Raw genomic sequence first — 27,185 nt, forward strand, 5'->3', positions numbered from 1 at the left:
GCCTGGCTCTGGAAAGCGACAAAGGAGGTGCTGTCCCTGAGCTGCCATCTCCTCGGCCATCGCTTTCAACTGAGCACCCAAACCCGGACGCAGGCGCCCGGTGTGCGAGACCTAGAGTGATTTAAGCCGGATTTTGTCTGGAATCGGGGTCGGGATCTCTGGGGAAAAGGCAGGCAAATGCCTCCGGCAAAGAGGGAGCAGCTCCTCTCGGCACACCGGGCAGCCCCGGGGGGAGCTGCTGCCAGCGCTCCCGGCCTGTGCTGCAGGAGCGCAGCGAGGCGGGAGATTTCTCTCTCTCCCTGGCGCGGGCTAGACGGGAACAGCTGGGGAAAGTGGCTCTGGCCGTCTCCCAAAAGTCCTCAGCCCATCCCGAGATAGAAGGGTCCGGGTTTTCCTGCCCCGAGACGCCCCTGGACGCGTTGGCGGCGGGTGCGTTCCGTGCCCCGCACGGCTGAGGCGGCCCGGGAGGGCGCAGGTTGCCGGCGCTCGGCACTTCGGCAGCACAGGGCTGGGCTGGGCTGGGCTGGGCTGGGCTGGGCTGGGCTGAGCTGAGCTGAACTGAGCTGAGCTGAGCTGGGCTGGGCTGGGCTGGGCTGGCAGCTCCGGAGTCCACCCAGCCTCGCCGGCAGCCGCGGGGAGGAAGGATGCGCTAATGGCCAAGGGGTCGTATTGTTTCACTGCTGGAAAGTGAGAGAGGAGAAGGTTTGGAAGGACTTCGGCAGTTCTTCCTCCCAGGTGGTGTAATGCAGAGCTAAGAGATCAAGAAAACATTTTTCCCTTTCAAGATGATTTATCAGGCTAGGTTATTTCAAGAAAAGAGAAAACCCCTCTGCTAGCTCGAAAAACAGCCCTCTAAGGGAAACGCATTTTCTGTTTGCTCCCAGAGAGCTCTAGTTTCTATGGGAAATTAAATTCCCCGCTTAGGCTGGCCAAAGACTTCAATTCCTATATGTAAGGTGTCCATCGCAGAGCCGGAGATCATAGAATCAATCACAAAATCGTTTAGGTTGTGAAAGACCTTGAAGGTACCGAGTTCAACCAACCTCGTGTGTCGGTCCGTCACAGAAATGAGCCAAGCCAGCAGCAGCCCCTGTCCCGGTCCCGCAGCTCCCCGCGGGTCCCGGGCAGGGGGTGACAGCGGTGTGCGGGAGCCCCGGTGCGGCCAGAGCGGGAGACAGAGCGGAAGCCCGCGGGCAGCAAGGTCAGCGCGATTTCCCCGCACGGGCTGCATTCACAAGTGCCGTCCAGGGTGCCTTAGTTTGCCGTGGGCTCTGAGGTGGCACGTCCTGTAAACTTAGAGGATATTTAATATCAGTAAAAATAATGAACAAATATTTCGCACTTATGTTACACGTGGAGTTTTGTAATAAATGATGTGTGCGCCAAAAGAGAGATTTTTAAAGGGAATTACCTGAAATATTTTGTAAAAAATAATTTCACTAATAGCAAAAACCGACCGTTATGACTAATTAGTTTTAAGAGAAAATGAAATTATACTTGGCTGCTCCAATAACGACCTAATTTAATTTCTTTTGTTGTAGCATTTACCCTTTGAATCTTAAAACACCTCTCCGACGTTGACGATGCCTGCGATAACCTTGGATGCCGCGAGGGACAGGAAATCCCGAGGTGTGCGCTGTCTCCGGGAAGACAAGGGGCTCGGCGTGTCCTGCGGCAGGTGAGCCTTCACGGCGCTTCTGTCGCTGCTGTCGCCGCAAAGGAGAGGGTGAGGGTGCGGGCTGAACGCCGCGGGGGTGACCCCGCTTTGCGGTGCCACGGTTCTGACAGCGGCCGATGACAACGCGCAAGGGACGGGGCGGCGGGGCCGGTGCGACCCCGCGAGAACCCCACAGCCCCGGGTGATTGATTTTTCATCGGTAGTTCTGCAGGAGGGCGGCAGGATTCCCCTCCTCGCCCTCGGAGAGAGCGCATCCTGCCCGCGGCAGGTACCGCCGCGCCCCGCGGGGCTCTGCCGCCCGCCCCGCCGCCTCCTGCCTGGGCAGTCGGTCTGGGTGCGCTCCCGCACCGTCAGAATCGCGGCACCCCTCGCTGCCGGGGCCCACCGAACCCTCCTGGCAGCAAGGACCGTCCGGGGATAACGTGTCGGGTGCCCTCGGGGGCCCTCCGGCCGCCGCCCCCGGGATGAACGCTGAGAAGCCGCTATCCAGGAGGCTGGAAAGGAAGGAGAGGCTCCGGGCCTTTCCGGGAGCTGTGCCAGGTGAATCTCTCAAAAGCAGGTTACTCACAGCGCTGCCGTCCTCCCCCGCCCGCCCAGCTGCTTCCTTCCCCTCGCACACAGGCAGGTCCGAGGGACCGGGCTAGGGCCGGGCGCACGCCGGCCCCGGGGCCCTTGCAAAGGGCGCCCAGCGCTCCCCTGGCCGGCGGAGCCCTCGGTGCCCCGGCCCGGCCAGCCCCGGGCGGCCTGCGCGGCCCCGGGACAGGGAGCGCCGGGCTCGCAGCCCGCAGGAGCTCCTGGAGACGCTGGTTCCTCCCGTAGCGGGAGAGGCACCTGGAAAGACACTTTCCCCTCTCAGGAACGGGGTCCGCCCGGCCAGGGTCGTGTCATTTCCCCAGGTTCCTGCGAGGGCGGAGGCTTCTTCGCGCGGTCCCCGGGGCCTGCGAGCTCGCCGCCCTCGGGAATCCCCACGGACGTGCACGGAGCTGGCGGGGGAAGTCAGCCAGCACGTACTTACTGGCCACCTGAATCCCTCTAACAGTCCCGCCAGTCTCTCCTAAAGCGGAGGGACGTTAGGGTGAGATTTAGTGGCGCTTGCACCAGAAGAAGGGTGGGAGTGATGTGTAGGGGAGATATATTCTCCCACAGTCACCTCTCCCCCTCCATCCCCGGCCCTCCTGTGCCTCCCCTCCCCCCGCGCGTCTGGCCCGGCTGGGTTCAGCAGAGCGGGCTGTGGGCAGCCCCTCGGCGGAGGTTGTGTGAATGGAGGATCGGCGTGGCTGGCTCCTCCTCCCCTGCAAGCGCCTCTATTTGAGCTTTGCAAAGTTGAGGGTGAGCAGGCATCCGAGGTGAGGCGTGCGCGGCGGCTGTGCCCCCCCTAGCTCGGACAGGCGGACATTCGTACAGACAGACAGACAGACAGACACACGCACACGCGCGGACACACAGACACACGCACACCGCGCTGCGAGCGGGTGCAAGCCCGGAGGCGATCCTGGAGAACAACCTTTCCCTGTCGCTGCTGCCGGCTCCCGCAGGGCTGGACCCGGGGAGCTGCGTCGCGGAGCAAACTTCCCCCAAAGGGCTGAGCTCGCCGGCCTGGTGCCTGCAGCCGGAGCCGGCCTCCGGCTTGGCGGGCAGGAGCCAGGTGTCCTGGAACAAGTGCGGCCCGGGGGGAGACTGGCTGCCCGGCGGCAGGCAGAAGGTCTGCGAGCAGATGGGCTCCGACGTCCGAGACCTCAACGCGCTGCTGCCCTCTGTGCCCTCCCTGCCGGGCAACAGCAACTGCACCATGCCGGTGAGCAGCGCGGCGCAGTGGGCGCCCGTCCTGGACTTTCCCCCGGGGGCCTCCTACGGCTCGCTGGGGCCGCACTCCTTCATCAAGCAGGAGCCGAGCTGGAACGGATCGGATCCGCACGAGGAGCAGTACCTGAGCGCCTTCACCGTCCACTTCTCCGGCCAGTTCACGGGCACGGCCGGGGCTTGCCGCTACGGGCCCTTCGGCGCCCCGCCGCCCAGCCAGCCGCCCTCGGGCCAGGCTCGGATGTTCCCCAACGGGCCCTACCTGCCCAACTGCTTGGAGAGCCAGCAAGCCATCCGCAACCAGGGTAAGGGCCGCGCTGCCGGGAGCCCCGGGCGCGGGGTCGGCCCCCTGAGGCGCCCGCTCAGCCCTGTAGGGCCGCCTGATGTAAACACCAAGCCCGGTCACTCTCCGCGGCAGCCGAGCCGGGTTTAGGCGAGCCAGCCCTGCTGTGCCTCCCTTCCCTCCCTGTGCGGCAGCCACGTCGCTCCCGGGAGCTTTAGGAGCCGCGAGTTGCTCGGCCCCCACCCCTCCTGCGGGGCAGCGGATGTAGCGGGCGGCTCTGCCAGGCGGGCTGGAGCCCCCCGGCCCCCTCCCCGGGTTGGAGCAGCCTCTCGCCTTCGCAAAGGTTTGTTCAGGCCGGAGACGGCACAAGTCCTGGAATGGAGCTGGGGCCCGTGGCCCGAGAGAATTCCCTCTGCATATCTCAGGGGTGATGGGGTGGTGGCGGGGGTAAACCTCCAAACTTCCTTCTGAATCCGAAAAGCGCTGTGTTTTCAAGCCCCTTGTCGAATTAACCTGGGGAGGGCTGAGTATTCCCGGGCTGGAATGCACAAGCGGGGTGCCTCGTCGTTTCTTGTCCGCATCTCCGCGGCCGGGACCGGCTGCGCCGTAACTCCCCGCGGTTCCCGGTGTTCGCACCGCCCTGAGAGGCTCCCGAGGGTTGAACGGCCGGGCAATGGGTCATCAGCGTGTGGCACCGGGGTCAGCACCTCATCCTTCTTCTTCCAGTGCCTGCAGTATAAACATTTGCGGGTGCGAACGCGAGGAAGAAAGGAAAGGGGGCCAGCGTGCGAAGAGCTTGCATGAGACTTTTCGGGTCTCGTTCGCCCTCGTTCAGCTGGCCCCGGAGCGAGTGGCGGCGTGCCGCGGTTCGCCCCGCACTGCCCGGCCCCGGCCGAGGCGCCGGCGGAGTTTGACCGAGGGGAGCCGGGCAGCCGAGGCGCCGCTGCTCGGGGGACCGGGGGTCGGCAGAGAGTGCCAGAGTGGCCCTGCCGGAGCGGGATGAGTGGCCGAGGTCTCTCTGCTTTTAGGATGGGGTTCCCCGCTCCCAGCCCGCAGCTCGGGATTGCTGTGCCCCGGGGGAGCAAGCGCGCACCCACAGAGGGGCTGGGACACGCCGTCCCGGGCGGGCCCGGGCGGTTCGGGCTGCAGGGCGAGGGGCAGAGCAGGGGCCGAGGCCGGCGGCCGCGCTCGGTGCCGGCCGCCGGGCGAGGTTTGCAGCGAGGGGCAGGGGTTGTTCAGCACAGACCTTCCCCGGGCAGTACAGGGTCGCGGTCCCCGGTGCTTTCGACCCCCGGGCCCTGCCCCAGGGGCTCGCCCGGCATTGGGCTCCGACGTAGGAAACTGCAGAGCGGGGCTCCTGGGCCGTGCCGCCGATCCCGGCTGGGAAAATGGGCGGCATCCCTGGAGCTGGGGAGAGGCTCGGCCCTGCCGAGGCCCCGGAGCTGCTGCGTGCCCCGCGGAGTCCCAGCTCCGGCTGCGGGACGGAAGGAGAGCGGCCCGGAGCCCGCCGGGACAGGGACTCTGACGGGGAAAGATGTATTTCGAAAGACATCTGAAAAGATTTTAGACCTTGCAGGGGATTCATAGTCGCTGGGCGGAAATAGGGACGAGAAAGCGGAGAAAAGGGCGAGGGAGATAAATTCGAGTTAGCGAGGGACAAAATAGCTGCGAGCCAGCTCCATCCTGACGTCCGGGTTTACCCAGCCCGGGGAGAAACCGAACCTTTAATACCCCAACCCATGGAGCCCACGCTGGGCTCTCCTCGGGCCCGGCGCCCCGCGGGCCGCGCTCCGTCTGCAGCATCGCAGGCACCTCACGCACCCCGCACACATCCGCACCTGTGCGGGCCCACAGCTGTTTTCGGTGAAACGCAGAGAGAGGTCTATGGCAAGGAGAAATTCGGCAAAGGGTGTTTTTTTTCGTGTATGGATAAAATGTTCTTGCTTTGGCTCTCCTCAAGGTTGAACTCTTTTTTTTTTTTTTTTTTTTTTTTTTAAGAGGTTCCTCTGACCGTGGGAAAGACGCTACCTTGGCTCTGTGATGACATTTCTGCCAAGTCTGGGATGGGATGGGGTGGGGGTAGGAAGCTAAGGCTTTGAAACCTCTGCCCAATTTCCCTCTTCTCGTTTGCCTGCCTCTTTCATCCAGCTGGCTCCTCCAACAACTGGATGCCTCCAGCGGGCCCCGTTCTCCACCAGATGTACAACTTTCAATTATTTTCAGCACATTTTAATCAGGCCTAGTTCTGATAACGCCCTAATTAAAGAGACCTCACTATCGGCAGCTCGGTTCAGAACTCAACTTTCTTATCACATTCCTGAAGCTTTGGGTCAGGCAACACCGGAAAATGCGGCCAAAACCTCGTCCTGCTCCGAGCTGAGTTTTGAAGGTCACCGAAACTCTGTGGCTGGCCAAAAGTAACGTAGAAAGTGTCAGTGTTTTCTGAAAGCTAAAAATGAGACAGAGGGAAACGGGGAAAAGGGAGTTGAAGGTTGAGCCTCTACCCTGGGGTCTGAGGGAGGAGATAAAGAGCGAGAAGCAGCTGTGGGATGGGAGCCCGTTAGGTACCGGCCTGTCAACACTGCCCGCATCTCGGCGAAAGGAGCTCTGGTCCCGGGGTCAGGGCGATGTGAGGGACATTCGGCCAGTCCCACTCCTATGCCAGCCCCGCAGCCTCCGGGCCGACTTAAAATCGCCGCGAAGGTGAAGGTTTTAAAGCTCTCTGGAATATTTTCATTCCTCCTGTAGCTCCCTCCGTTTCTCCGGCTCAGCCGCGCGGGTTAATGAAGTCCTGTAATGCCTCTGGACCTAGCCTGCCAGCAGAGAGAATAAAACAGAGGAGCAGCATTCGAATGCCTTTGCTGCCTCTCCATTTCATTCTCTCTGAAACCCGCTGTGATTGCGGATCCTTGGTGAAGCAGAGACCTGCCCAGCGCCGAGCATCCGGCACCGAAAGGGAGCTGAGACGGGTGCCTGAAAACAGCCCCGAGTGACAAAATCCCTCTCCAGCCACATCCAGACGGGTTCGTGAGGGATGCCCGTGCTGGAATAAGCGGGTTAAGGGAGGGGAGTGTGAGGGAGAAAGCGCTCGTAGTCCCTTTGGTTTCTTTCACTCGCCCGCGTCGGACGTTTTGTTTTGTTTTGGTTGGGGTTTTTTGTTTTGCTTGGTTTTGTTGGTTTTTTTTTTTTTTTAAGAGTGACTCTCGGAGGAGCTTGGTTCTCGGAGTAAATGCTGATGAGCCGAGAAGCCTCTGAGATAATATTACTTTGTAATTACTTTTTTAGCTGAAGTTGTTTAGCCAGCTCCAAGTCATTAATGAAAGTTGGTGTCCAAGCACCTGATTTACGATTCTGTGCCGGCCCGGGGTCAGCAGAGGTGGTCTCTTTCCATCTGAATCTGCTCGGTGTAGGAAACAAAATAGGCTGTTTATTATTTTGGAGAGCAATTTTCGCTGAAAGGAGGAGTTTTATTTTTGCACGTAATATTCCGCCTCTTTATTGCAGACTCTTCAGAAAGCCGCTCTTAACAAAATAAAAAAAGTGCAAGATTAAAGGGTAACTTCTAAATTGGAAGCGCCAGATGACTACACCGAGCAGATGGAAATCTTCCACTTTTAATATGAGCAACAATTAATGAAAACATCCTTTTTATTACCGAAACCGATCTGGTCTCTTTAAACACGAACGAGACTTCCGACTTTCCGCTCCTGGGCGCGGGCTCGGCACGGCTCTCTCCGCAGAGAGAGATGTACGAGCGCCGAGGGGCGGTGGCACAGGGGACGGAGGGGTTCAGAGAGCCTGGCCCTGTCCTTGTCCCCATCCTCCCCGCGGGGGGATCGGCGAGCTGCCCCAGCTGCGAGGCGTTTGCAGCCCGCGGTGCGTGGCCGTGGGTCCCCAGCAGGGACCCGGCGGATGCTCCCGCTAACCCCGCTGTGCTCTCTCCGCCAGGTTACAGCACCGTGGCCTTTGACGGGACCCCCAGCTACGGCCATACGCCGTCCCACCCCGCCGCTCAGTTCACCAACCACTCCTTCAAACACGAGGACCCCATCAGCCAGCAGCCCTCCCTAGGTAATTTCTGCCTCCCGAGGGGCTCTGTCGGGCTGCTGGCGAGCCCGGCACGGAGCCGGAGCTGCCCGGTGCTGGAGGACGGGGCCCTGGAGACCCCCGTTCAGCGCAGGGCAAGCGGAGGGCTGGCCGCTGGCCCCAAGGGTTAACTCTGTGCTGCTCTCTCCGCAGGGGACCAGCAGTACTCGGTGCCTCCCCCAGTGTACGGCTGTCACACGCCGACCGACAGCTGCACGGGCAGCCAGGCGCTGCTCCTCCGGACGCCCTACAACAGGTACCTCGGCCGGCAGGGAGCTTGGCTTGCCCTCCTTGGGCGCGGGTTGTTGCTTGGACGCGCTCTCTCCCCCGCACGCCGTTCGAACAGCTTTTCCTTTATGCAAGGAAACAGATTTATTCTTTCCCTTCTCAAAAAAAAAAAAACAAACCCCAAAAAACCCCAAAACAAACTCAAAAACCCCAACAACCCCCCCCAGACTAACTCAACAACAAACAAAAAAAAAATCCACTAAAAACCAAACCCAAAAAAAGAAGATTCACGCGTAAAAACCAAACCATACCAAGGCAAAACCACCCGAAACAAACAAACAAACAAACAAACCATCAAAAACAAAGAAACCAACAAAAACCACAAACAAACAAACAAACAAAACAACAAAAGCCAAACAAAACGAAATCCCTAAACCCCAACAAAACGAAATAAAGGATGCCGCGCCTTCCGTGGCGGGCCCCGCCGTGTCTCGCAGGTTTCCCGGCCGGCTCGCCCTCCCGAGCCGGGCTTGGCGCCGCTCGGCTCCGGCAGAGCATCCTGGCGGAGCCGCGCTCCCTCAGCAGGTGCCGGGAGCCGGGGAAACGGGAGCCGGGCTCCCCGCACTCCCTGGGCCTGATGAATTTGGGGTTTGCCCTTAACCGCAGCGGGGGAAAACGCTTGGGGCAGCCCGGCTGAGCCTCACGCCTCCTCCCCGGCTCTGGCCTCGGAGCTCTGACCCAAGCTGGGAAGGTGTGGGAGCACTGGCTGGCGAGCAGCAGCCACGGGCACAGCGTGGTACAGGCGACTAAAACTCAGCTCTGTCCAAGGGCTTCGTCTTGCAGGCCAAGAGCCGTTCCGATGGCTGCCAGGAGTGATGGGAGCTGGCCTGCAGGGAGGTTATTTATTGAAATCGGGGCAATAAACCTATCGGATTTCCTTGCTGGGAGAAAGGTGCGTCTGGAACTTCGGTGCAGGCAACGAGATCTCTTTGCCAACAGACGGGCCCGTGGCAAGCGCGGCTTCCCGGTTGGTTTTTATTTTTTTCGGTCCGACATGGGGGCTGGGCGTTGGAGTTTTACAACGTGTTTAGTGAGTGAAAGAAGTTCCCCAAAATTTATTCCTCAACTTTTTGTGAACTTGGAGCCAGTCCCGTATCTTGGAGTTGCTAAGTAACTCTCGCACACAAAACAATGTGCCTCTGCGAAGGAAGCCGCGAGCGGCTCCTCTTGTAGGCCAGTTATATCATCTCAGATTAACCGGCCCTGGACGTGAGACAACAAAATTCTGTCACTTCCAGAAGCCACTTCGCTAATGAACGTGAGTTGACGTCAAGGGAAGGAGGGAATGAGGTAATGAAGGAAGGAAAGAAGCCTATGCAGAGAGATTAGCTTGCAGAATAATTGGCGGGGCGAACTCCTGCGCTGAAGTGACAGAGATTGCTCGCCGCGCAGGGAAATCTATAAATATGGTATGGAGGAGGCTTGGGGAGGGCAGCTCCGAGCGGTCGCGGGCGGCCGCCGCCTTCCCCAGTCCCCCCGGGCCCCGGGGCTCGCCCTCGCCCCGCTCCTGGAAGCGGCAGCGCCTGCAGGTGTGAATGCGATAGGAGAATGCTGATAGCGTCGAGAGTTCTCTCTTCCATGTGCCTCCGCTGAGGCAGGGGTGAGCGCAGAGGTCGCCTCCCTAACGCGGCCACCTCCCTCCCAGCGCTTGGGGACCCGCGCCCGGCGCGGGAGGGCAGCGCTGCGCCACGGGGATCGATTTCCTCCCGACCTCAGCCTTGATCCTGCCCTGCTCGCTGGGAGGTTTACGGCTTACTCCAGTAAGATAAGGATTTAAGCCTTTAAACCTCTCAGGAGCCAATACTGATGTGTGGGGGTGTAAGCGAGGCAGCGCTTGCTCCACGTCGAGGGCAGCCCCAGGCTGCTCCCGCAGCGAGGCCCGCACAGGTGGCTGAGCTCGGCGCGGCCTCTCCTTGTCCCTTATTGAACACATTCAAAACCTCCTGGAAAAGGTGGTCAGGAAGGCAGATGAGTCGTTGCGGTACAGAAATGGGCGGGACTCCTTTCCCACATAGCCAACGCCCTGAAAACGACCGCACTGTCCTTAAACATTTATCTTGATTTGGCCAAATAGTGGTTATTTTTGAGTTTTTTTTTCATGACCGTATTTATCCCGCACCTCCTTCTTGAAGATTTCTTTTCCTTTTCGCAGTTCAGGTCAAGCTCGACAGCTCTGCTTTGTCAAGTGATTGCTCGGTGGCCCCATCCGAGCGCCGGAGCTGGCGACCCTGCCCACGCCTGCTGCGCGCCCCGGGAGCGCTCCGAGAGCGCTCAGGAGATGGTGCTCAGCCCCAGCATGGGGCGTTTGTCTGTCCCCACACTGCCTGGGGACAACTGGCGCTCCCGTTAGCCTTTAGCAGTGGAAGGGGGGGCATGTGGCGGAGCAGGCGAGGTGGGGTGCGGGAGGTGGTGTTGCCTCTGCCCCCGGCGGGATGCGGCGGTCGTTGCTTCCCTGCACCGCCTCCTCTCTGCCTCTTTCGGCGCGCCCGGACAGCGCTGGTTTGGGGTCCATCGCCCTCTCACCCCAGCCAGGGCTGAGGGTCCGTGTCGCCTTGCAGCGTCTCGCAGGGACGGCCATCCCAATTTTGGATCCGCCGCCTCCAGCAGGACCCGAGGGGTGATGCTTCGGCGAGCGGAGGGGGAGGGAAGGAGCAGAAGGACAGGATGCAGAGGGAGTCACCTCCACGTGATGCTCTCTCTCGCTTCCCCCTCATCCGCCATCTCTCCAGCTGGGTGCGAGGGACCCTCCCGGCTCCCCCGCTCTCCTCGGAGCGCGGCCCCAGCCCGACCCGCGGGAAGCAGGGACGGGTAGCGGTGGCCGTGGGCAGGAGGGTCCAGCCCGTCTGCAGTGCGGGGACACTTGGGGCTCAAGCGCCTCGCCCTCTCTCCCGAACCGCGGCAGAGTCGGGAAGAAAGAAACGGTTGACCGATCGTAATTCTTGGGCTGGAAGCAAAACTATCAGCGAAATCTCTCGCCCCGGCCACTACTTGCTCTCTGTTTATGGCCCGGCCCGCTGCGCTGCCAAGGAGCCCCGCGCCTGTGGCTGGACACGGGTGACAAACCCGCGCAGATCTCAGGCGGGGGTTTGTGGGTCCATTAAAACGGTGATGTGAACTTCTCTACCTCGCGCTCTTTAATGTAGTAAACATGCTCGATGTTGAAAATTTACTGTGAGTCACACTTGCAAAGACTTTAAAAGTGGAGGAGTCTCGGTTCAGATTATAGCTCTTTCTGTGCAGAGGTCAAGAACTCGGTAATACTGCAGTACAGGCCAAAACAAACTCTATATGATCTACTACTGGTTTCCTTTTAAGTTCCCTTTTTGCTCAGCGTTGACTTCCTTTTATTCCACTCCAACTTACATTAATCCCCGCTGTAGAAATGTTTCCCCCCCTTCCTCTCGTTTCTCTTTAAAAGCATCTTTGTAATGAAAATAAGTTATTTTTAGTGTCTTCTTTGTGGCCGTTCGAAGGGCCAAGGATTCAGATTGGAATCAGCGCAGGCAAATCCCTGGAGACCTCGCTTTCCTTCTCCTCATTCAAACCCCATCCAAAGCCGAGATTTTGAGCGGAGCTGTTGGTTCCATGAGATCATCTCACGGTACCGTCGATAATAAACCATGGCGAGGCGTAAATGGCGTTAGAGACGTCCTGTTCTCTCTCACATGCCAGCTGTGAGATGTTTAATCCGAGCCACTGCCCGGTGGCTCCCGGGCAAGCAGCGACCGGACCGGTCGTTCTTATCTCCGGGCTTAAGGGGCGCGAAGCCCCGCGGTGCCCAGGGCCGATTTAGCCAAAGCTCCGGCAATTCCGGTTTTTTCGAGATGAGAGCCTCGCAGCTCCGCTGCTCAGCACAGAAATGTCTCCCCTCGTTCGCTGCCGGCTGCAGAGATGGCTCAGCCCCCACCCGCAGCCCGTGGAAGGGGGTGCTGGTGCCGCTCCGTGGGCACCTCGGTGCCCCGGTGCGGCTCGCCCGGGGCGATCCGAGAGTCCGGAGCGGTGCAATGAATTTGGGGACCCCACAGCAGAACCCGCCCGGGCTGGTGCGGGGTCTGGGCCGAGCCGGGCACCTGCTCCCCCCTCACTCAGTCCCCGGCTCCAGCCCCCGGACGTGGGAGGACAAGGAGGGGCGAGGGCCGAGGGTCTCTCCCCGCTCAGGAGACGCCAAACGGGCCAGACAGAGCGGGGTTTAGCGCGGATAGCGGAGCTCTGCTCCCAGCGCTTTCCACCTCGTCCAGCCTGCCCGACAGACGCTCCGGGCTCCCTTCGGAGGCTGAAGCCGGCTCGGGCTCCGCTGGGGAGCCGCGGCCAGAGCTGCAGAGCCGGGAGCAGGGCCGCGGGGAGCGCGTTTGGCCGGGCGGGCACCGGGAGAGCTGCGGCGGCGCCGGGGCGCGGGCACCGTGCGGCTCCCGGGGCGCCTCGTCTCGGACACCGTCACCTAAGGGCGGCACGGAACACAGTGGCCGCGAGCTGTGACAAGATGAATAAGTGTATTGCTTTATGAAAAAGCAAAGGAGGGGGGAAAAAAGTGGATATTGTGGGGGAGGTTCTTATAAATGAACTGTCAAGAGAAAGAAAGTTAAAGGGAAATCTCCTGCTGTAAATGCATCGGGCGGGCACTTCTAATAAAAATCAGAGTCCTGGAGGAATTAATTACAGCAGCATTACAGGAAGAATTCGTGGAATTGCAAAACGTAGTTGGCACAGACCAGCACGGACTGCTATTGCAAATGGGGAAACTGCAGGAGAGTTTAACAATTCCTGAGCTGATATGCAGGACATTGTAGTAGCATAATAGCACTTCAGACACACTGATGAATAATAGTGTCCAGTGATACTGACAAATGATATTACGCATACTTCGAGATTGAAGTCACTTAATTTGTTTTTATATGCAAAAGCTTCCCACTGGATTTTGGCTTTTTTAGGTCGCTTCTACCTGCCACGGAGTTAAAAAAAAATTAAAAAGGAAAGAAAAAAAACATGCCGTCTCCTAATAACAAAATGATATTAATTCACCGCGTAAATCCAGCGAATTTAGGTGTAATTAATCAGCGGGGAGACTTGCGTTTATTGTGAGCGGCGGTCCCCGGCATCAATCACCGCGCCCGCCGGAGGCACCGGGGGCTCGCCGGGAGCTGCGCTGCGGGCAGAGCCCGGCCCGGGGGAGCCTGCCCGGGCCGCGGCACCTCCTCGGCCCTGTGGGGACCTGTTCCGTCGGGAGAGCGCTGCCGGGGCTCCGTGCCCGCCTCCCGCCGCCCCTCAGCGCTGCCTGCGCTCGCCGCTCCGGGCGGAGAGCGGAGCGGGGGAAGGCGCGGCCGCAGCCGGGCTGCCCGCGGTGTGTACCGGCGGGGAAAGAGCCTGCTCCAGCGCTGAGCTCCGTTTATCGCTCAGCCACTCCATTTTTCTCCCGCTTGTCAAGCCCCTCTGTGTAGCAACATCCATCACCAGTCGCGATAGCTGTTTCACTCCATTACCCACGTGGTCTCTCACACTCCTGGTTAAAACAGTTAACAGATTTGACTTTTTAAAACAAATAATCCTTTGCGTTACCTCTCCGGGCTGCTTATATTCGTTTCATTCATTTCAACGTATCAATATCGGATATTATTTTTCGAGAAGGAAAATGTTCTATGTTTCTATTTCGAGCTCTTTACAAATCGTCAGGCTTGCAGATTCAAAGTGTCCTTTCGAGCCACACACTTCCTTTTATTTTATTTTCTTTTATTTTTTAAAATTCGTAATGCATCGAAAAAACGGATTATATAAAATAAATTCACTTTCTATATATTTAAAGCAAATAACAAAGAAATTGTTGACATTCTGATTTTTTGGTTTTTATTTGGTAGCTGCAATTTTAGTCCTAACTCTACTTCTTTTCACAACAGTGACAATTTATATCAGATGACCTCACAGCTTGAATGCATGACATGGAATCAAATGAACCTGGGATCCACACTGAAAGGGTAAGGAGCTTTGTTCTCTTCTAACCTGCTGCCCTGAAGCTGCATTGCTGAGCTAACTTTATCTTGAATTTTGAATTCGAAAAATTGTACGAAAAATATACTGTCCGGTCCTGAGAGCGGCTCATCACCTGGCTGTAGCTTGCCGTATTTCTGATGATCCTCGCCCCAGCCTGAGCGGAGGCTCGGGCTGCTGGCTGGCAGTGCCCGCAGCTCTGGGTGTGTCGGGCTCCGGTGGCACCGGGCGGGGCGGGGCAGGGCTGCGCAGTGCCCGCTCCCGGTGCCCGGGCCCCTCCCGCAGGGGCAGCCGTGACCACTTCGCGCTCTGCTCCTCGAGCTGTCGCCCCTTCCTACCATCCCTTTTCCCTTTCCCTGCCTCCGCCAGGCCCTGCGTCCTGTGTCCCGGCCCGGCCGCCTCCCGGCTTCCTTCCTCCGGGCCATTGTCGCCCTCCCACCTGCCGGGAAGAGGCTCCGGCCCGCCTCCCCCGCGGCGCTTCCTGCGGCCGGCCGGCCAGGAAGGCTCCGAGGCGCCGCGGGGCCCCGCCGGGGTGGCGGGCAGCGCTCCGGGGCCGCTGCCTCCATCTCCACACCCAGCGTGGCCGGTTCCTCCTCCGGGTCTGCCGGGGCCAGGGATCCCCGATGCAGCCGGGGGCAGGAGAGGGAGCAGCGGGGCTGGAGCGCTGCCGCATCCTCACATCGGGGCGTCCGCGGTGGCTGCCGTGAGCGGCAGAGCCACCTTTTGATGTTAGCCAAGGGAAAGCCACTGTGCTCAGAGCAGATAATTCACTGCTCTGAGGAGATAACCGGCTCTGCAAACTCCCCCGCTGAAGGCAGGTATTGGGATGTTCTCTGTGTCCAAGCGTGTGCAGTCTCAAGGGAACAGCAGGAGAGGCTGATAAAAGCCTGCACAGATCTGTGCTTTCATGCAGTTGTCCATGGATGTGAAAGTCTTGTCCAAGATGGACTTTGTGAACACTGCTGTACTGCGATAAAGGAACAAAAAATATTATGGGTCTCCTTGTAGCTCATAAACCACTGGTGTTTGAAGGTTAGAGGGAGTAGTGTAGTAAACTATCTGTATTGAAGTGAGCAAGGGAGCTGAGCCTGAAGAAATCCATCAAGGAGGTTTTTTTCTGGTTAGAGAAGATCCCAAAATCCTACAGTTGTGAACAGTTCACTGTCTTTGCTGCCTATCCCCTCTTTTTAAAGGCTATTTCCTACTTTTCTTTCATAAGTCTTTTTGATTTCCTCTTGAAACTGTACCCTTTAAAGATCAGTCATTGCAATATTAGACACTGTTTTGTCTCTTCTGAAGAAAATATCCTGCAAAATGGAGAAACACATCAACCTTGACCGAGGTCCAAGTTATTAAAGCAAGGAAGAGGTTATTCTTTGGGGAACTCAGTGAAAAAAAAAAAAAAGTCACAATAGAAATATTAAAGGAGTACTGAACAAAATAAATGGCTTCTTACTTGTCCAGGAGTCAGACTGTTAGCAGTGTAAAGTATGTGACCTAGGATGCATGAAAAGGGGGGAAGAATCAAGATGAATGATCTATGGTAAAACAAAGCTGAAAGTTTTGGTATAGGCCAAGATTGTAGAATCTGTGGAAAATCAGTGCTAGACATAGCCTCATCACTGGTAATATGAGCCAAAATAGTTATCTGTCTTTTCTGGCTGAGAGTTACAATACACAGTACCTCCAATCTCAGTTGCCATGAACATAAGGTATTCTTCCCAAGATTTACATCTTTAAAATATATGAACTGTTCATAAGTGATTCCCAGGCGTTTAGTGTTTCAGATGCTTTTCTCAATCTCCTAGTTGTAATTTAAGAATTTTGGAGTCAATCTTCCTGCTGAAATATGGAGCTTCTAGATTCTGTCCAACGATGACAGTCCTGTTTAGCTCCTTGCCTTCAGTTCTCCCCAGCACTTCTTCCTGGCTTCAGTGAGGCTTTTGCACATTCTAAGAAGGAAGAAAATGTTGCCAGTAAGTTCTGCAAATAGTTAGAGAGCTCTACGGTTATATAAAGCTTATGGGTCACACACTTTAGACTTGACAGCAGACCAGGTCAGTAGCTTGCTTTTCTGAGTTCCTGTTCAGCATAAGTTGAACAGACTGAAATGAAGCTTTTGCAGTGCAGGTTAGGTAGAGTTAGTTGGCAGTTTCTGTGCTGAAGTTGTCCAGCAGTTTATCTGAGAGCATCCTGGTTCTAACTCTTGTAAAGAGCCAATATTTGAGTGATCAGCTCCAGAATCCCCTCAGTCCAGATGAAAAGTTTGAAACTGGGCAAAGAATGCTGTCAGGTGGCCAAAGCTGATTGTGAAAATCATTCCTGTTGAGCTGCAAGTTTATGAACTTGTGTGTCAGCAGCAGCAGCAAGAGCCTGGCATCTGAACTCTTGAATGATTTCATCTGCTCAGAGTCTGCTTTAAGGTCATGGAAGACTATTTTTCCTGAATGCTTTTTCATTCATGGATGTTTTAATGTTGGATATTGCAACTGAGAGCAAGAAGTTTCTCTGTGTCAGTGGAGTTTGGTCTGAGTGCTTTCAGCAGGGGTAAGTGTCAGGAACTTGTGGAAGGTGCAGCCTGAGAGAAAGGCAGAGGTGGGCACTGAAAGGTGTGGAACAGGGATCCTGGCCAGCCATTGCTGGCTGGTGAAGAGATACATCTGAAGTGAGCTGAGATGTTTTCTGCCAGAGTACAGCACTGTGATGGACTGGCAGGGGAAGGGGAGAGTGGTGCCAGAAGGGAAGCAGATAGAAAAGGCTGCAGCCATGGGTTCTGGGGGTTTCTACTCACTGAAAAACCAAAAGGATGTCTGATGGCCCAAGATGACCTTCCCTCTGCCAAGAGCTGCCCCTTGAGAAGAAGACGACCCACTACTGCTACCATACAGTCCAAGTGACCTGAATCTGCATTTTAGATTTCCACTTGGGTCATAAATCCCAAATTGATTGCTCTCTGATTGAGCTCAAGTTGTTCTCACAACTCACTGAGGGAAGAGGAGTGCTTTGTGAGCTTGTGTGTGTTAACTGTGTTTCTTGTTTGTCCAGGCATCCCTCTGTCACCTTCTGAACCTTGGGTGGACTAGAGGGAGGGCTGGCTTGTCTGCAAGCTGTCTCACAGACTGGCAGCTTCTAGAATCTGAAAGGAAAGCTTCGTTGTTAAGGCAGTGAACCTCACTGTGGGACTGGATTTTATCTCCTCAGGCTGTTTGCTGATGATTTGTTCCTCCTTTGTGGTATTTTGTTTGAAGCTGTTGGGATCAGATTTATTCCATTGCAGGAAAGCCAGTGGGTCCCAGACATCTCAAAATTAATGTTCCACATTAGTGGACACTTTTGCCATTGGTTTCTCCTTCATATTTTTGTGTTGCTTTTTAATTTGTCCAATATGAAAAGCACTGCTTCCTTCCATAGCAGTTCTAGAGAAAGAAATCAGGGCTATAAACCCCTCCTTTATATTTTGATGAGTTAAGTGTAAAAGTGACATGGAAATATCTGATACCAAGCAGAAGGAGATACAGCATGGTAGACAAGAAGTGTGGCTTTGTTCCCAACAGCAAGACTCCATGTAATTTTCTCTATAAAAAGCTTTGATCCATATTTCTAACAGCCATCTGAAATCAGGCATAGAACCAGACATCATTTTGGTTTTCCTCTTTTGGTTTTGCTTGGATGTTAAATGCTCAGCATGTTTCATGGAAATTGGTATTTATTGCTGTTTTCTCAGGCTCACTGTAAGGAATATTGGGTATGATCTCTGTAGAACACTATTAAAACCACATCTTAAGCAAGGCAAGGAAAACCTTTCTTGTTTAGGAGTGGTTTGTAAAGGCTTTTCTGTTTAGCTTTGGTGGTATTATTAGTAATATTTGGAGATGTGAGACTTGGGTTCAGTTCTGCAATCAAGATGAGCTGAAAATGAGCAATAACATCCAGTTTCTACTATGGAATTTATCCTTTCCCACCGGTTTTGCTCTGAAGGGGAAGGGTTTGGTGAAGTCCTGATTCCAATCAGGTCTATGGTAAAAAAATCCCAAAGCAAAGAAAGACTGTTCAAGTCAGAAACACAAAGATCCCCTGAAAATTTAGAGCCTTCCTTTCATTAGCCAGCTGATTCTCCCACTGAGGATGGCAGAAGGGCTCAAATCTGTGAAATTGCATTTTTTAATATTCCTTTGCCTTGGAAAGGGCAGATAAAAATACAGCTTCATACTCCACCCTCCATAATAGTATAAGACAAAAACCAGGCAGAAACAGGATCTTCTATATAACTAATCAAGATTTTCTCTCTCCATACATGTTTTTCCCAGGGTGCTAGGGTGGTAAATATTTTAGCAGAGGGAATTAACTCTACTTCTCTTCCCTTATGTTCTGCTATCAATGGGACTAGCCCACACCCTCACTTTGCCTCATTTTTGGCTCTGTTTCTAAACCCTAAAATTCCTGTTCCTGCAGTGAAACACAATTAAATTGAAGCTTAATGTGGTGCCTGTTTTATGTAATCTTGCTTTCTGGCTTCTTTTTTATTCTTCCAAGTCTGAATCTCATGAATCAATGTGTATTCATGTTTCATCTGAAATTTTCTAGCTCTCCTCAGTGTGTCCTAAAGCTTCCCTTTTTTGGTTTATGAAATAATAATAAAAATCTTAACTCTTCAGATTAAGTTGTAGCTGGTTTATACATTAGACAGGCAATTTCAGTTTTACAAAGTAAAAATGGTGTGAGAGAGAAATTGCAGCTTGATTATTTTTTTGAAATATTCAGATTAGAATGTCATCTTTTATGAGTTTTTTTTATAACCACTTAGATTGATACAACTCTCTAAAGCTGCTCTGTTTTTCATCACACATTCTCATCTGTAAACCCTTCATTTTTATTAATCTCTGTACAATCTGTACAACTCTGAGATTAATCATTTTAAAAGAGCTACTCTGCGAGTGTTAAGGATTTGCTGGGCTAATGGTAAATGCAAGTGCTTCTAAATACTCCACAGCACAGAGCTCTTCCTTTGCAAGTATCAGCCTTTGTTTCCCAGTTATCTAGAATTACATTTCATGGCTGTGTTTCCAGCTCTGGCTGTCTAGATCCAAAGAACAAAATACACTGAGTCCTTTTTTCACCAGCTAACCCAAACTCTAAATATTTACAGTCCATTTTTGGCTTTGAGCAGTTCTGATTGAAGTTAAAGGGAGTTGTATATTTACAAATAATGGCAGAGCTGGACTGTGAGGCCAAATCCTTCAGTCCTTGCTCAAACAAAAATTTATGTTGGATCCTGGCAGGGCAGTTTGGCTGCATCTGGTCCTGCTTAGTTTAGAGTCCTTTTAGGACCTGCAGAGGGATCAGTCCAGTGTCTCTCCTAAGTGTGGCTCTGGGCCTTACTGGGGACTTTCTCTGGCTTTTTTTTCTTCTTTGGTCAACTCAGCTGAGCATATAAGGCATTGTCTCTTTGCCTACTTTAAAACAGAGTGCCTGACTAGAGAAGATGAAAGTTAAGGACTGTGCTACCCTCTGGAGATTTCCATTTAATTAATGTACTGCAGGAATAAATTCACCAGTCACTTGTATTCCTCATGTATGTGGCATTGCATTATCTCCTGCATGCAATAAAGCAGGGCTTTGAGTTTAGTAATGGATCTAGATTTGTATCTGTTCTTCCATCCCTGCCTTTATTGTAGGATATAAACTGCAGCCATATGAAACAAGCCAACTGTGCCAACTGTGATGTACACTTTGTGGCATAAATCATGCCTAAAGCATGGAGGCTGGAAGGGAAAGAACTCTATTTCCCCATGAGGATGCAGAGTGAGGGCTGAACTTCCAGAGAGCATCAGTGCAGGGGCAGTTTGTGAAAACTCCTCCTTCAGTGTTCCAGTTTCCCACTGACTGGAAGGAATATCCACCTGTTAATTTCTATCTCCCCAAAGGTCAGATTATTCCACAGCACTCCATAATGAATAAACAGTGTTTTAACCAAGAAATCTCTCATGATCCATTTTGCTGTCAGCAGCCATATGGCTATGCTGAGTACCAGCCAATGCTGATGGAAATGTGCCCAAAGTAAAATGGGAAATAGGGCTCCTGGTTATTAAAGCATCTCTCCTAGGGAGCTGGCTAAGGACTTGGTGTATTATAGGTCAAGGGGCTCAGAAAGCAGGTTTTAATCTTCATGGATTCTTGTATGTGCAGTTTTAGTGAGGTATAACTAGAAATAAGGGGAGGAAATGTGTAAAAGGCTGGTTGTGGAGGAAGGCTTCCCAACTGTGCAGTAAAAACTGAGATGGAGATCACCTGGAGGATACCTCTCATTCATGGAGCCATTCCTTAGGGCACAGACAGGGCCTTTGTTCTGCCTCTTCTTCCTGGGAGGAATTATTTCAGAACTGGCTGGTCCTTACAAAAAAATGCTATCACTGAAAGATGAAAACCATGGGAATTTGGAGGGAAAGTGGGGCTGTGTTTTATGGTACAAGATTTTACTACATATTCCTGCTTCTTCTTACAAAGTTTCTGTCCTGGGAATTCTTATCAGCCTTTGTGTCTGTTGTTTATTGTGGTGTTTAAGGTTGTCAGGACAGGCGTGAAGGGGAGGTTAAACTCAGGGTGACCAGTGCTGAAGTTCACATTTACCCTTGATTTACTGCTGTGCTGCAGGTCAGCAACAGTTTCTGCTGCAGAGCTTCCTCCTTATCAATGGTGGCTCCCATTCCATTCCATTCCATTCCATTCCATTCCATTCCATTCCATTCCATTCCATTCCATTCCAGTTTCAAAATGCACTGTGTAATTTGTGATCATTGTGGGTATCACCATGGCTTGGGGGATTTCAACACCCCTCTCCCCAGCATTTTTTTAAATTTTTTTTTATTCATTTATGTTTTTTACTTGTACAGACTTGCTGCCTTTAAAGAGAGAGGAAAATTTGGTGTTGGTGGGGAATCTGTGCTGATCAAATGGTGACAGCAAATGGTAATTTGTTACTTGAATTAGGCTGCAAAAGGCCACTTGTGGGCTCTAGGCAGAGAGGAGACCCCATTTATTTGGACATGGTGCATATCTACAGCATAGTTTAATCCATTTAAATCAGCTAATAGTATCTTCTTTATCTATTATTACAGAATTAATTACAGATATTACTACAGAATAGAGATCCTTTCTTGTCACCCCCCATAACTTATTTCATTATGATCACCTTAAAAGTGAATTAAAATTGCATTAAGCAGAGCATGCCTTCCCAAAAGATGTGGCTTTTGATTTGAAGGGGCAGGTGGAGCCAGGGTTTGAAATAAGCTCTGCAGAGCAGTGGAAGAGCTGACCTCGGAGAACACCTCTGGCATGGAGCAGCCTGCCAGTCATGCCAGGGGTGAGGAGGGCAGCCCACCCTGGGCAGGCAGAGCTGCTCTCAGACACTGCTCCCCTCCTCTGGCCAGGCTCACAAACCCTTTGGACACCTCCTGCATTCCAGCTCCACTGCCTGCTCTGCAAGTCACTTCAGAGGTTTAAAACTTCCTTGTAATTCTACTCTGCACATGAACTTTGAGTGAAGGGAAAGGAAGGACCAGTGAAATGAGAGTCTGGACCTCAGGGACCCCTTCAAATTGCTATTGCAAGCATTTGGCAAAGGCTGGGATAACATCCTACATATCCATCTCTGTCCCTAGCTGTGTGCCCTGGGGTTTTGTTCTGGGCTTTCTAATTTCTGGTGCTGTGCAAAACATGTACACTTGCCATTGCCAATGTGTACTTCCACAAGTGATAATGTAACATGCTCCTTCAAAAATTGAACTTAAAATGTATTTATGTGGTTCTGACATTAGGAAGGCTGCAAACAGGAGACACAGCAGTGTTCAAACATTCAGGATTTTGAAGATCATAATTAGACCAAACGTGGTTGTGGCAGCCCCCAAACACACCAAAATTTGCAAATTCTTAAATTTATTCTGAAAATTTATACCTAGTGGGGATAGGCTGTTTTTTTTTTTTTTTTAATTTTATAATTTTATTTTTATAAAGGGTTAATTTGTAGCATATCCTGCAAGCTGATACGTGGGATAAATAGTTTAGACACTGATTTGTAATCTCTGTTTATGAGTACATGACTGCTATTCTTATAAATGTCATCACTTGCTTGGTAGTATCAGGTAATATCTGAGTCATGAGGTGCTGACAAAAATCCACTGCACTTAATGTGAAACTTGAGGCATTTTGCTCATTCCAAAAGATATTAGCAATAGCCAGCCCCACGTTTGACTGATAAATAACGTGAACATGTGCACATGACACTGTTGTGCTGCTATGAGAATTTTTCCCTCTTACCTAAAATCTTTGTGGAAATACGTCAGAGTTGAAATCATGACAATTTCTTTTTTTGTTTTTTTTTCTTTTTCCCCTGGATTCCTTCATGGATGCTAATAGATGTATGTATGCAGTCAGTGCACTGTGCCAGTGGGAGCAGATCCATGGGAATGAAGGCAGAGCAGGCTTCCTTTGGTGAATTTCACTTGAACTTGGATATCACAGCTGCAAAAGCAAACTCTGCATACGTTCCATACTGACTTAAGGAAGGAAACCTCTCACATGGAGCTGTGTACTGGAAAATATGTGATTTTTTTGTTATTCCCCTCTTTACTTACAGACACACAGCGGGCTATGAAAATGAGAACCACAGTGCTCCCATGTTGTACAGCTGTGGGGCCCAGTACAGAATACACACCCACGGGGTCTTCAGAGGCATACAAGTGAGTATTGTGGGGCATTCTTCACAGGGAAGCAAAACTGCAGCCTGTTTATAGTGTTCACTCGCTGCTTCACTGGTGTTTGTGAACCCATCCTTGGTTTGTGGTTTCCCCACCTTGTCAAGGGATGCTTTCTATAAATGTCCTGACCTCACTGAAGCCATTGCACTCTAACATGAGATTTCTTTATGACACAGTCATTTAAAATTGCTCATCTCTTGTTCTGAAATATGTCTGCAAGGCAGAATTCCTTTCTGTGCTTACTCACCTTACCAGCTTCTCAGCACGGTCCAAAATGAGTGATCCAGTTTCCAGCTTCCAGCTCCAACCACTCTGGCCATGAGTGATATAACCTCTGTGGTTATAGCTAATATGACCACATCTCTAATCTATATCTATAGGACTATCTCTAATAACTACATATGTGAAAGTGTCAGATGACATTTTGCTTCTACGTGTTTCTCAAACTTCACTAATTCAAATGGATTTCCTTAAAACTAAATATGTGATTGTTTCCTAATAACTAAGTAATTAGTGAATATTTGGGAGGAACTTACCATTCATGGGAGTTAATTTCCTCCCTTTCTGAGACAGTCATATCATTATTAAATACCCCTGTAAAAGAAATACCTTGTTAAAACTGATGGCAAAGTCATTACAGAGTATCTGTCTCTTCTGTGTTGCTCTGTGTTGTCAAGGTACATCTGTGTTTTTAGATAGCATCTTTTCTCCTTTTCTGTGTAGTTTAGCAAGTCATTATTCAGTGGCAAGCTCTCAGAAACAGGCTTTTGTTGGGTGAATAAAAGTAAATGGTCGACATTGTTTAAGGAAGTTAATTATCCCAGAAGGAGGAGATCATCTTTGATGGAACATTGTGACAGTGGCCAAAATGCATTAAGGCTGAACTATTCACCAGCTCCACCTAGACAGTTGTTTTTGTTTTGTTGTTAATCAGTTTGTGTTAATCTAAGACATCCATTTCCTTGTCCTTTAGCTTTATATGAGTATTTCAAATAAAAAGGACAATACTCGTCTGGCTCATGCTCTTTCCTCTCACCCTGGTATAAACTTAAAACTATTTTCTGTGGCAATGGGAGTTCTGCCAGGACTGTGTGGTTATACATGAGGTCAGTGTGGGCCATTCAATCTCTCATACAAACACTGGTGAGAGAATTCACTGAGCAGAGCTCACTGTGCTTCACCTTCAGATAATTTTAACGCTCTGCAAGAGCCAATTAAGGCGCACTAAAGTCGCTGACATAGAATGAAGCAAAATTTCCTGTTTCCAGCACAATCCATCCAAGCATCTCTTTGTCCTGGGGAGGTGCTGGGGAGTGACCTGAGTGTGTGAAGTCAGAGCTGAGGACACCCAGGTGGCCTCAGCAGGTCTCTGTCTCTGCAGGATGTCCGGCGTGTGCCCGGCGTGGCTCCCACCATCGTGCGGTCAGCGAGCGAGACCAACGAGAAGCGTCCCTTCATGTGTGCCTACCCTGGCTGCAACAAGAGATACTTCAAGCTGTCCCACTTGCAGATGCACAGCAGAAAGCACACTGGTGGGTATAAATCACTGCACAGCAGAGGGGACAGGGGGGGTTTGAGATGGCACAAGGGGCAAGGAATGCGCTGCCAGGTCAGGGAGCGCGAGAATCCGTCAGATCGCAGAATCCCAAAATCCCAGAATGATGAGGTTGGAAGAGACCTCTAAGATCATCGAGTCCAACCTGTGCCCCAGCACCTCAACTATATATACTATAGCACCAAGTGCCATGTCCACTATTTTTTTAAACATCTCCAGAGATGGTGATTCTACCACCTCCCTGGGAAGAGCATTCCAGTATTTTATTATTCTTTTGGTGAAAAATTTCTTCTTAATATCCAACCTGTACCTTCCTTGCTGTAGCTTGAGACTGTGTCCTTGAGACTGTGATCAGTGAGAGTGTGCTCTGTCAGCTGGGCAACCCCGCTTGTCAGCTGGGCAACCCCTCTTTGTCACCTGGCCATCCCTCTTTGTCACCTGGCCATCCCTCTTTGTTACCTGGCCACCCCTCTTTGTCACCTGGCAATTCCTCTCTTGGAGCTGAAGGCTCTCTGGATCTAGCTAAGGAAAACACAAAGCAAGCAGATCACCTCCCTCCCTCTCCTACTGTTACAGGGCTGTGAGTTGTTTTCTCTTTTAATTTTTTTTTTCTTTCCCCCCTCACTTGGGACCATTGAATCTAACTCCAAATCTCATCTAATGTTAATTATGAAGAATTTTCCTCTGCAAGAGGAGCCTAGACATTCAGCATCCTCTGGCTCTCCTGTGGAAACCTTTTCTGGCTGGAGGTGTAGGCAGGGATTGGCAAACAGGTTCCCTGCTATGGGATCTTCCCATGAAGGATTGAGCCTGAAGCCAGTCATTTGTAGGATACTGTCTGGATTCTCTCTGAGTTCAGGAAATAACACCTCAAAACGTAGAAATCAAATACTCTGCTGCACCTTGCCAAAGAGTAGACAGAGTTATTTCCCCTATTGGGAGATTGATGGTGTTGGATGTGTAAAATTATGATATATCTTTAGATATGTTCCTTATGAGTTTTAATTTTTTTTGATTGCCTGTCATATTTTTATTTAGAAAGTTCTTTCTGTGCTTACCTGGAAGTCTGTGGATGTAATCTGTAAATGTGGATGTTGAGTCAACCATTGATGTGATGGAAGAGCAAAGGGATGAAGGAGAGCAGGAGGGCAGCTCATGCTGGGTGACCTAGCAGACTGCCTAACATCTCATGAGAGACAGTTGCAATCTTCTCCTTTTGGAGACCATTCAGTCAGTTCATTGTGTCAACTGTGAGAAATGCACACGAAGCACTTTTAATTAATGAATGGGCAAGGCAGAAAATATTGAGACAGCTGTCTTCAGAGCTGCTGAAATTAAAAAATTAAGATACTTTAGAGTGTAAGTGCAAGCTCATCTTTAGAAGGGAAGGTCTACAGAAATGCTATTCTATTTTCTATAAATAAATTGGAAGCAAGAACATTTGGAAATCTTTTGAAGGCCATTAAATTCAGTATTTTTCCTCTATTATGCCTAAACAGTTCTGAATTTTTTCTCATCATCACAATTTCCCTCATTCCTAAATTGATTTACTCTGTGCTTTAGCAGTCAATATTTGTTTGCTCTGGTCCTGTATTTTATTCCATTTAGTTGCTTGGCTTTCCCAGTGTTATTTCTGGGTCAATCACAAGGACTTCAGCTTACATATGTTTTTTCCTTAGCTGGAGAAGATTTTTAATATTATGTCATATATAATTTAGGCTTGTAAAGTCAGGAAACCCCCAAAAAACATGGGGGATAGGTCTGTGTCTGTCTAACACCCCAGAGGAGGGTTAGAGAGGTCCCATTGTCTTTGGGGCCTCTCCTCTGGTTCATGCTGCAGTGGAACTGGGTAGAGGAAAACCACTATTTTCCTTCCAACACCTTTTCTGTACAGGTGGGCACAGATCCTTCTGCACACACATTTTGATATGCTGACAGCAAAAGATATTTATTTCTCAAACCTCTGGAAGTTTCTTTCCATTAGAGGCCAGCTTGTTTCCCAAAGCTTATGTTTGCTGCTGCCAGCATTGCTGTGTAAAGTTTCCAGGCTGGTTGCAGCTGGAGAGAGGAAGCAAGGGATGCTGCACTGCTGGAATGAAAATTTCTGGGGCAGTTTGCCTGGCTGAGGAGTTCAGATTTAGGATCAGAAAGGAGTTTTTCCCTTTATCATCTGGCAGGGTTTTGTCCTCAGCCTGTTAAAGGGGTACTGGACATTTCCTATTATTATGGGCTGGGAATTCTACTTGTATATCATCGAATATATATAGTATATATAGAGTACATATATATTATTATGGTCTGGAAATTCTACTTACCAAACTCCCAGCTGCTGTAGAGGCATAGAAAATGATGCTCATTCCTGTCTCCTCCTGAGGTCTGCCAGTCCTGATTTTGGGAGTGTTTGGGGAAGTGTGGGAGCGTCTGGAGGGGATAACTCCCCAGTTACCATATTTTCCTGGCTGCTGGATGGGTGGATGGTCTGGACTTAGTGGCCATCAAGGTTTTCCAGTGCCATGCTCTTCAGGAGTCCTGGGCAGCCAAACCCACTGTTGTGATGCAGATCCATTTCCTTTCCGACTTCATGTGTTTGTCTAACCCTGACTTCTTTCTCCTGCATGTCACAAGCAAAATTTGGAACCAGTTTCCTCCAAAAATAATGTGGTTGTGTTTGTCACACCTCTCCTAATCAATCAAACAAACAAAAATATTAATCTTCCTCTGAGGGGGTTCTGGACTCACTTATGGGTTTGGAGCTCTTCCACC

General features: G+C 51.6%; 1 protein-coding gene across 3 annotated transcripts in view; it reads left to right on the top strand.

Annotated features, from left to right (window-relative positions):
* Positions 1–3,019: 3,019 nt before the first annotated feature.
* WT1 (WT1 transcription factor) overlaps positions 3,020–27,185 on the top strand; it is a 33,903-nt gene continuing 9,737 nt past the window's right edge. For 2 of the 3 annotated variants that reach the window (XM_059848335.1, XM_059848336.1), the window contains exons 1-6: positions 3,020–3,783; positions 7,710–7,832; positions 8,001–8,103; positions 14,024–14,101; positions 22,747–22,849; positions 24,249–24,399. In XM_059848335.1, coding sequence (XP_059704318.1) covers positions 3,393–3,783; positions 7,710–7,832; positions 8,001–8,103; positions 14,024–14,101; positions 22,747–22,849; positions 24,249–24,399 — 949 coding nt within the window. In that variant the 5' untranslated portion in view covers positions 3,020–3,392. The remainder of the gene's footprint in view (positions 3,784–7,709; positions 7,833–8,000; positions 8,104–14,023; positions 14,102–22,746; positions 22,850–24,248; positions 24,400–27,185) is intronic. The other variant, XM_059848334.1, reaches the window with a different exon arrangement.

Source organism: Haemorhous mexicanus, chromosome 6 (genome assembly GCF_027477595.1).
Source record: "Haemorhous mexicanus isolate bHaeMex1 chromosome 6, bHaeMex1.pri, whole genome shotgun sequence".
NCBI lineage: Eukaryota > Metazoa > Chordata > Aves > Passeriformes > Fringillidae > Haemorhous > Haemorhous mexicanus.